At 49.2% G+C, this 10,598-nt stretch overlaps 1 protein-coding gene across 1 annotated transcript in view; it reads left to right on the forward strand.

Annotated features, from left to right (window-relative positions):
- HSPBAP1 (HSPB1 associated protein 1) overlaps window positions 1-7,913 on the forward strand; it is a 51,552-nt gene extending 43,639 nt beyond the window's left edge. Inside the window, exons 7-8 of the mRNA XM_066575329.1 lie at window positions 3,021-3,131; window positions 4,477-7,913. Coding sequence (XP_066431426.1) covers window positions 3,021-3,131; window positions 4,477-4,857 — 492 coding nt within the window. The 3' untranslated portion in view covers window positions 4,858-7,913. The remainder of the gene's footprint in view (window positions 1-3,020; window positions 3,132-4,476) is intronic.
- The last annotated feature ends 2,685 nt before the right edge of the window (window positions 7,914-10,598 follow it).

Raw genomic sequence — 10,598 nt, forward strand, 5'->3', positions numbered from 1 at the left:
CTATCCTGTTGTATCAGTTTGCAGTGATGTCATCTTGCACTTTTAGTGAGCTGTGATATTATCAATGAACAGTGATGTTATAATACTGTACATTGTTTATTCGGTAATATCTGATGACATCACTGCTTGCACATAATGTATTATGAAATCACTCACCATTGATAACATATGATTATAACACAACTCATTGATCATATGCAGTATAATACCATCAGTGCTCATTGCTAATACAAAATAGTGTCACTCTATGCACATAGTACATGATGACATCACTGATCCATATTGCCTTCACTGCGCACTAATATATGGTAACATCACTGGTCATCAACATATGATGACATCACTACTTAATACATGACATCACCACTTATAGTACACTGCTACATACTGTAATTACCGCAGGCCTACTCTGCTGGAGGCTGTACGTAAGTATTAAGCAGCCCCATGTAAGACTTGTACAGATGGTCTCGCTCTCACTTGGGACTGTGAGACACTCGCCTTACCACAATCAATACAACCCAGTAACAGTGAATGACCGCGGACCGCCCAGGGAAACTCATTCTGTAGTGGAGTAAGAGGAGCACGAGACAGTAACTGTATACAAGTAATAAAGTCATTGCTGCCCTAATATAAGAGCGCGGCCCCTCCAGCAGAAATCAATAACCGACTGGTACGAAGCTGCTCAGTATTCCGCACGTGTCCGTCCGCCGTTCCACGCTCTCTAAACATAACAAGAAGCGCAACTAACAGGAAACGCCACTGATCAACGAGGCCCTTACATTTCACAGCTCATAAAGAGCTGTACTCACAGTTTGGCTGCTACGCCATGTCTTATTCTCCAGTCACAGCCAGAGCTGCACTCACAATTATGCTGTCATATCTTATGCTCCAGTCACATCCAGAGCTGCACTCACAATTCTGCTGTTACATCGAGTCATGTAGTCCAGTCACATCCAGAGCTGCACTCACAATTCTGCTGTTACATCGAGTCATGTAGTCCAGTCACATCTAGAGCTGCACTCACAATTCTGCTGTTACATCGAGTCATGTAGTCCAGTCACATCTAGAGCTGCACTCACAATTCTGCTGTTACATCGAGTCATGTAGTCCAGTCACATCCAGAGCTGCACTCACAATTCTGCAGTTGTGTCTTAAACTCCAGTCCCATCCAGAGCTGCAGTCAGAAGTAGCTGACACAAATGGGATGGGTGGGCTGTCCTTGAAATGGAGAAGAGTGGATGCCGTTATGAAACTCTTTCTGCCTTTGCCCCTGACACTGGTCAGGTTGGCGCTGTTATGGGGGCCTCTGGGTGAGTAATATATAGTAGATGCAGCAGCGCCACCTACAGGCGGGTTTATCAGAAAGTCTTACATTTCAGTATTCTTTAGAGCTGGCGGTGAATACAGCCATATTGTGTTCAGCGCATATTCCATGATCCTCGGCTCCTGATGGAGAGCAGCAGGTGAGATGATGGGAGGTGTAGTCCGTACAGCCGGCGGAGTCCTGGACGCTCTCCAGGCACAGTCTATATAAAACACAGGAATAATTTGCCGGCAGATTTATTCCATTGTGATATAATGAAGTTCGGATTGTGTCGTTCATCATCCGCCGCGCGTTTTACGTCTCCACAGCCCGCTTATTAAAAATGTAACATCAGATAATGGAGCCAATTCCAACTCCGACCTTCGCGTAATGCTTCTGCGGCAAATGAGCGGCAATTTACCCAAAAGAGAGTGAGACGTCCAAAACTCGCCATAAATACCGCAAAGTCATGTCCACCTGTCAACCCACCCTGCCCCCCATTGCGTCTACCTGCAGTCCTATGTAAAACCACAGGCAACACAGTGATTGCTGAGGACAGATAAGATAGTTGTGACCTGCAGTCCTATGTAACCTCATAGATAATTTAGTGATAACTCTAGGAGTAAAGATAATGTAGTAGATGTCACCTGCAGTCCTATGTAACATCACAGATAACACAGGGATAACTCTGTGAGGACAGATAATGTAGTAGACGTGACCTGCAGTCCTATGTAACATCTCAGATAACACAGGGATAACTCTGTGAGGACAGATAATGTAGTAGATCTGACCTGCAGTCCTATGTAACATCACAGATAACACAGTGATTGCTGAGGACAGATAATGTAGTAGATGTGACCTGCAGTCCTATGTAACATTTCAGATAACACAGTGGTAACTCTGTGAGGACAGATAATGTAGTTGATCTGACCTGCAGTCCCATGTAACATCACAGATAACACAGTGATAACTCTGAGGACAGATAATGTAGTAGATCTGACCTGCAGTCCTATGTAACATTTCAGATAACACAGTGGTAACTCTGTGAGGACAGATAATGTAGTAGATCTGACCTGCAGTCCTATGTAACATCACAGATAACACAGTGATTGCTGAGTACAGATAATGTAGTAGACGTCACCTGCAGTCCTATGTAACACCACTGATAACATATTACAACCACACGTTTAGCATAGCTAGGTGTCTATCTGACCCCGGTGTCCCGTATATCGCTCCCTATATGAGGCGCCGGTCACGTTCGGGATGTGCAGGAAGGAAGAATAATACGAATGCTCTTAATGAGTTTCTCCGTTTTCTTCTCGTTACTGCAGAACATTATTCGCGGTTTAATCCTGTGACAATATGAGGGGGATTAGATGTCCGTGACCTTTCTGTACGCCGCGCTGTTCGCAGTAAGATTGCGCTTTTAACCCCTTCATATCTTTAGATCGGTGGAGGGTTATGGCGTGTCGGGAAGGACGGGAGGGATAATATGGGGGGCTCTGAGACCTGACATGAAGTACCGTGGGGCAGATAGTGATACTCGGTGCCACGCAGAATGCCATAATCTGCGCCGCCCCCTGGGGGCACTGCAGTGGTCATTCCCATGTTGAGGTTGATGTTTTTGAGGATGACTCGGGCGGTCCGTGATCATTGTGGTCTGCGATGTGGCAATCCTTGGGTGACAATATAGGAAATGTGTTTTTGTGATATGCAGGACTCCGACCACGAGGCTCGGGTGGAGGAAGCTATAACCAGGATGGTGGTGTGTGCCTTTAAATCTGCGGAGGGCGCCGGGAGCTCCGGGGACTGGTTGAACCCCACAGAGGTGAGTGTTCTCTGTCCTGTCTGAAAGTCTGGTTGCTATGGACACAAAGATTCCCCCTTCAAGCCCCCACGAGGTAATAGTATCACCATTTTCTCCTCTATATGGTAATCGTGCCCACCTTGTGCCCCCATTGGGTAAAATTATGGCCTCTATGTTTCTGTAAGGTAGGAATTCCCCCTCTGTGAACTCGTCAGGTAAGAGTACCCCATTTGTGCCTCTGTTAGGTAATAGGGCATCCATGGTAAAAGCACCCCCGCTGAGTAGAAGAGCCCCCTTTGTGCCCCCATTAGGTAAGAAACTCCCTTTGTTGGGTAAGAGCTCCCCATTGTGATCCCGTTGGGTAAGAGCTCCCCCTTTGTGCTCTGTGGTATAAGAATGCCCCCTTTGGGCCCCTGTTGTATTAGAGCGCCCCCTTTGAGCCCCTGTTGCATAAGATCGCCCCCTCTGTGGCCCCGTTGGCTTAGAGCGCCCCCTCTGTGGCCCCGTTGGCTTAGAGCGCCCCCTCTGTGGCCCCGTTATATAATAGCACCCCCTTTGTGCCAACAAGTCACTGTCTGACTGCACGACTGCCTTTCCTTCATGCGCCATCTTCATGTATATCTTGACACACCCTCCATCCCGCTCTGTCTCCTCCCTTTGATATTCTGGGCACTGGAGGGGAGGAGTCAGATGCGGGAGGAGGAGTCCAGATGTAACTGCGTATGTGGAGCAAATGAAGCTGCAGATAAAGTAGTGTGATGCCACCCCAGGAGGTTTGCCAGCTTACCCCGTCGTCTGGGAGAATTGGCAAGTATGCTTACGGGACCGTTATAGGACGAGATATAAAACATATTTACCCCAATAGTGTTTAATTAGCTATCATGCGGAAATTCAATAATCTGGTCGTTCTTTCCAGTACGGAACTACATGAGGCTGGAATAACCAATCAGGAAGCTCCTCTAATTAAATATTCCTCCACTAATCTGGAATTTTCTCACCTGGCTCGGTTAATGAGAGGAGCCTTGTTGGTTGTTGCAGCTTTCTGGTTCTGCCGGATTATCAGACGTTGTGGCTTACGTCGGGGCAGTGGAGGTTGTGTTTCAGATTCGACCCACTTGGTGTCTCGCAGGATGTAAATGGCGCGGTCCGCAGCGGTTCGTCTTGCATACAACTTCGCTGAGCAGCAAAGAAATGTGATTGTTCCTCTGAAGGACGGAATCTGCTGACTGAACTCTGGAGGAATAGAAATATGACGGAGAAGTTGCAGAACGCCGTCTCGGCAGTTTTTGTGGAGTAACACGAGGTCGGCGGAGTCGTCTGATCTTTAACCCCTTGGTGACTCGTATTCTTTCTTTCTTGTGCGCAGGATGGGGCGACAACTCACGAAACTAACCTGCAGTACTTAAACATGGCGGTTTCTGCCTTCACGGAGCACAAGATGGTGGAAAATGAGACAAAGGAAAACGCCAATGACCAAGACGAACCGATAGTGAAGAGGAGGAGGAGGAGGGCGGAGACGGATCAGGAGTCTGAAGTCGGGGAAGACACGCGGGTCAGTCTGTTCTTTATCCCCGTTTTACCCACATTACCTAATGAGGAATCTGAAGAAAAAAAGACGCGGTGTCCGAGGTCAGGCGGTGAAACGGCCGCCATAACGAACGACGAACTGCTGGACTGTCTGCTAAACCCGCAGGTTGTCACCTTGGTGGCTCAGCTCTTGGTGAAGAGGAGGTTAGGAAAGAGTTAACCACAAATTGCAACTTGCCTCAAAGGGTTAGAAAAATGACGCACCGTAAGTTGCGTTAATTCCGTAGGCCACTTGCAGATTTTGATGCGGAATTGAAAATGGCAGAAAACCTGCGGATCTGGCTGCGTCCTGCGGCGTAATTCCATCCCGTGTGAAAGATCCCTTAGGCCAGTGTCACCCAAACAGAATTACATTGCGGAATCTACGGTCGGCGTCCGCACTGCGGATCCGCAGAAAGTACCACTGCGAACATGCTATGCAAAATAGTTTTTTCCTACACACTCGCGAAATCGAATTGCGAGTGAAGGAACGATCGCAGTATGCTCTACTTTCACGCGCATTCTACATGGATAACTTCCATTGAAGTCTATGGAAGCCGTCCGACCCGCAGTCCATTCCTAATTGACATTGCAGATGGGTTGCGGGTACCTGTGTCATCAACTAGCGACGGCGCAGGGAAAAGATTTACCAAAAAAAACAAAAAAACAACTGTATTGCACATGACCAATGGCGGCTCGCCGTGTCCATCCGCAATACTGATTTCAACAGGACGCCGGCTGGGGACAGGGCCGGATTCCGCTACGGGCTCACGTATGTGGAATCCAATCCGCTCATGTGACACCGGCCCTACACTTATAACAGTGCAGAGACGCAGCTGACACCGGTTACACTGTGGCCTGCAATGGCTGATAACAGGGAATAATAGCTTGTGAATACAGTCAGCCTCTCCCCAGCTGGAAATGGCAGATAATGGAGAGCAATAGCTTGTATTCATTCACCTCGGTCGCTTTCAAACATGCAGTAATAGTGAAATCGCTGTAGGAATTCCACAGCATTTACCGGAAAAACCAAGCGAATGACTTTTTCCGAATGACTTTCTTCTGCTGCGAATCCGCAAGAGATTTGAAAAACGTAATCTTCGGCGCGGCGGTTTGTGTTGCAGAAAGTGTAGGGAAGGCGCAGATTTTCACCGTAGAGACCAATGGAGAACACAAAACCTGCGCCAAATCCACAAAGGCACTTTCGCTGCGGTTTTTGCTGCTTTTTCGTTGCAGAAACGTGCGGATCCTGCTTGTTGGTGTTTGAAAATGAAGTTTACCCGTCTGACCGGATCTACCGCCGCCAGATCACAAAAACACAACGCGCTCCGCAGCGGAAAACCCCGCACATAAAAAACACCGCAACATATACGAAATACACAGCAAAAACCGCAGCTATTCCGCACAGCGCGTTAACGCCCGGCCGTCTGCGGAAATTCTGCAGCTCAGACGTCATGTGTGAAGGTTGCCTTACAGTCAGGCTGTCCTCAGCTGCAAGTCCCTGATAACAGAGAGCAATAGCTTGATGTTCTGCAGTCCGCAGATGCTCGCCGTCTGTCATGTGTAGGCGATGACACAGGTACCTGCAGCCCATCCGCAATATCAATTACGGATGGGCTGCAGGTCGGACGGCTTCCATTGACTTCAAGAACATGCTGCGATTTTAAATCCACTTGCGGAAATCGCTATTCGCTCATCTGAGTGTATTTCCGAATGTTCTATTCTACCAGTAGGTACAGAATACCGTGAATCGTCCGCGTGGTTGACTATACCGGATTCTGCAATTGAAATCCGGCCGTGTGAGACTGGCCTTAAAGCCATTCTCTTCCCAGCATGATATTGCTGATAACAGAGAATAATAGATTGGCTGTAAATCCCCATTTACACGCAAAGATCAAAATTTGATCAAAAGGATGATTGGCCGTTGGAGCAATCATTTTGCAGAAGCTGCTGATGGGCACTAATGCCCATTGGTTAGCTAATTGGCTTCATTTACATGTAAATGAGCCTCCCTTCGCTGTATGCAGATAACAGCAGGTGGTTTGTTATCTGCATACAGCCCCTTTGTTCTCCAGTGGGACTGCAGCTGAATACAACGTTATCAACGCTCCCGTGGAGAATCCCTGCGTGCTGTCCCTGCTATCAACTGCCTGGCCGAACTATGGATTTTAGGCTCAACTAAAAATCATCGTTCGGACAAAAAGCAAACAATGGTAGCAATAACACTCAACTTTTGTCGCTCAAAAGACATCGTTTGAGTGAATTTGTAGCGATAATCATTGCGTGTAAATGGGGCTTAAGAGAGGTGAGTACATTCTCCCCGCAGCCTGAAGTTGCTGATAATAGGGAGCAAAAGATTGTAGCTTCAGTTGCACAGTGGACGCAGAGAAGTCTGCAGGTAAAGTGTCCTGTTAATATATTTTTCTGATAGCAGTGGACAATAGATGGCAATTGAATTACGGATGGGTCGCAGATCGGATGGCTTCCATTGACTTCAATGCAAACCGACTGTGAGGGAACTGCAGTGAAACGGTCCACAAAACAAATCTGCGTGCTTTAATTCATGTCGGACACCCATGCTTCCCTACGGGCAGCTTGATTTGCGAATCTTTCGCAAATCAGATCCGCCCGTGGACATTGGGCCTAACCGGGAGTAAAGAATTGCACAGCAACACTAAGGCTGAAGAACAGACCGCTGACCGCCCTGCAGCCGCACTATGCTAACTGCGTAGCGCTGATATTCACAGTGAATGGTGGTGCTGCTACGCAATTAGCATGGCCACGCTGAGTCATAGGTCAGCACGAGCCATTAGCAGAGTAACGTAGCATGCAGTAGTGCTGCGACGTCTGGAACAGCTGATGCAGAGAAGGCTGCCGGTACCTTTCACACAGGGCGGAATATCCCGCAACAGCGTTGTGGGATATTCTATACGGGGGTGGCATATTGTGCAACTTTGTTGTGGATGATTCCGTCCTGTTAATATACTTGGCTGATAATGGGGGACAATTAATTGCAATCAAGGTATAAATAAAGGAAGGATGATGTCCGTACAGTCAGCTGCAGCACATCACAGTGGCGTCCCTGGGTGGGCTGTCATGCGGAGCATCTCTCACGCCCGAGTCTCTGGTTTCCATCTGTTTTATATATTTTTGTGTTCAGCGTACAGAAAATCTCCAGTTTTTTTTTCCATATAATTTATTGTTATAGAAAAAAAATAAAAATGAGATTAACGTCTCGTTACGTTGTTACTGTTTTCCTACAATCGTCTTTAGTGCGAGCGTCTGCCAGTCCAGAAGGTTAATACCCAGAATTCTCCTCTCCTCCTGAGTTCAGGAACGCTCTGTATGGTGCATGCTCCTACTCCAGAGCTGCTCTTCCTCCTATGACCAGGGGCCGGCAGTTGTCGCCATTGTCAGTCATCTTCTGCGCACAAGTTTTCCAGTCCGCCAGGCTGCATAGAAGTAAACAGAAACCCCTTCATGTCTTTACTAGAGATGAGCGAGCCTACTCGTTACGAGTAATTACTCAATCGCGATTTTCGAGTACTTCCGTACTCGGGTGAAAAGATTTGGGGGCGCCGGGGGGGCAGGGGGAGGCGTGGCGGAGCGGAGGGTAGCAGCGGGGAACAGGGGGAGCCCTCTCTCCCCCCCCCCCCCACTCCCCGCTGCAACCCCCCACTCACCCACGGCGCCCCCCCGAATCTTTTTGCCCGAGTACGGAAGTACTCGAAAATCGCGGCGCTCGGGGGAAAAAGGGGGCGTGGCCGAGTACGCTCGCTCATCTCTAGTCTTTACTCTTCCCATCTCTGATAGGAAGCGCCATAAAAGCTAGATATGAGTCGGACCTAAGTCTGGGACCTGCACCTGTCTCTAGTCGTGGCCCCTCTACATGACTGTACAGGGGCCAGGTGTGGTCAGAGCGGTATTCCCATGACCCCAAGGGGAGAATCCCCTTGTAAAAGGATTGTAACAAAATAGACTTCTATACATAAGATAGAATGTATTATCACCTTTCTCAAAAACCCTCCGGCCCCCAGAAAAAGTCATCGTTTTGCTGTAAACCCGTCCTGCAGTTCCATCTCAGACAGATCTGTAGATAATGAGAGTTGTGGTGATTAGATGGGCTGTTTTGTCACCAGAGGCCCTAAAAGTGGTTCCTGCCTTGGCCTATAAGAGGCTCTCGGAGGCTCCTTGTGTGCAGTGACCTCTTCTTCCGCTTGTAGAGCTTGTTGACCAGTAGAAGCCTCTACGACACAGAGAAGAGATTTCATCCCGTTACCAGAGTCTGAGAGGGGCGCATTATTGGGAGGTGAGAAGCTGGATGGTCGTATCCATGAATTGTCCCCCACCGGCCATTCTGACCAGACTGTTAGAAGGTGTTGGGACCAGTGGATGTGCGAGGGCACACAAGGTGACCGGGCTCAGGACCCCCGACAGACCACCAGTAGAGAGGAGCGTCTGACCAGACTGTTAGGAGGTGTTGGGACCAGTGGATGGGGGCACAGAAGGTGACTGGGCTCAGGACCCCCGACAGACCACCAGGGGAGCGGAGCGTCTGACCAGACTGTTAGGGGGTGTTGGGACCAGTGGAGGTGTGAGGGCACGCAAGGTGACCGGGCTCAGGACGCCCCCTACAGACCACCAGTAGAGGAGCGTCTGATCGTCCGACAAACACCAGCAGCTCCAACTGTTTCCTTGTCCGCCCTCCAGAGACGGGGCGCCATCGTTACACCCCTGTGTCTGTCAGAGCCATTTCCAGGCACTTGGCTAAAGGACATTTGTTCTCATGGCCCCCATTACATGAACGGCCTCTGACACCCACCATCGCCTTCGTTTGCAGTGGTGTCATGAATGATGAAACTGGACACTACGGAGTGGAACGGGTTGTCTTCAGTGATGAATCCAGGTTAAGTTCGGGCGCTGATGACGGACGTCTTTGTGTCTGGAGACCTCTGGGTGAGCAGCTCAATCCTGGCCTTACTGTGGAGCGGCACACTGCCCCCTGCTGGTGTGATAGTCACCCCTAGTACCCAGCAGGATAATGCTCGGCCGCACACACAAGGGGGTCACAGGAAGCCCCCACAACATTGTCACACTTCCGCGGCTGCCCGGTCGCAAGATGTATCTCCAATAGAACATGAATGGGACCATCTGCGACGCCAACTAACACAGCCTATGAGTTTGTACGATCTAGAGCAGGGGGTGTCAAACTCATTTTCACTGAGAACCACATCAGTTTTATGTTCGCCTTCAAAGGAAACATTGAAATTGCAAAACTGCGTAGTAATAGTGACCCCCTCATAGTGGCTCCAGCGTTAGTAATGGCCCAGTAGTAATAGTGACCCCCTCATAGTGGCTCCAGCGTTAGTAATGGCCCCAGTAGTAATAGTGACCCCCTCATAGTGGCTCCAGCGTTAGTAATGGCCCCAGTAGTAATAGTGACCCCCTCATAGTGGCTCCAGCGTTAGTAATGGCCCCAGTAGTAATAGTGACCCCCTCATAGTGGCTCCAGCGTTAGTAATGGCCCCAGTAGTAATAGTGACCCCCCCCCCCCCCATAGTGGCTCCAGTATTAATAATCCCCTATGAGTTCCCCTATCTTGCAGTTCTGGTCTGGCAGCTGCTGTGAGTCTGTGCCCGCTGGCCTCTCACCTCGACGTCTGCTCTGCGTACAGGAGGACGCTCACACTCTGGGGGCACAGCGGTCACAGACTCTGCACTGCCAACGCCAGACCGGATCCGCATTACTACTGAGGCCACTATGAGGGTTTCTGGAAGAATTCCGGTAAAGAATTGGTTACCACATACGCCAATTAATTTTTTCGCACAAGTGTGGGCGTGGCCTCTGTGCGTCAGAAAAAAGGCGCCAGAAGTCTGAAAAAAGGCGCAAAAAGTAAGCGCTCTTGTTTTTATTAACGCTTCA

This window comes from Eleutherodactylus coqui, chromosome 8 (assembly GCF_035609145.1).
Source record: "Eleutherodactylus coqui strain aEleCoq1 chromosome 8, aEleCoq1.hap1, whole genome shotgun sequence".
Classification (NCBI taxonomy): Eukaryota; Metazoa; Chordata; class Amphibia; order Anura; family Eleutherodactylidae; genus Eleutherodactylus; species Eleutherodactylus coqui.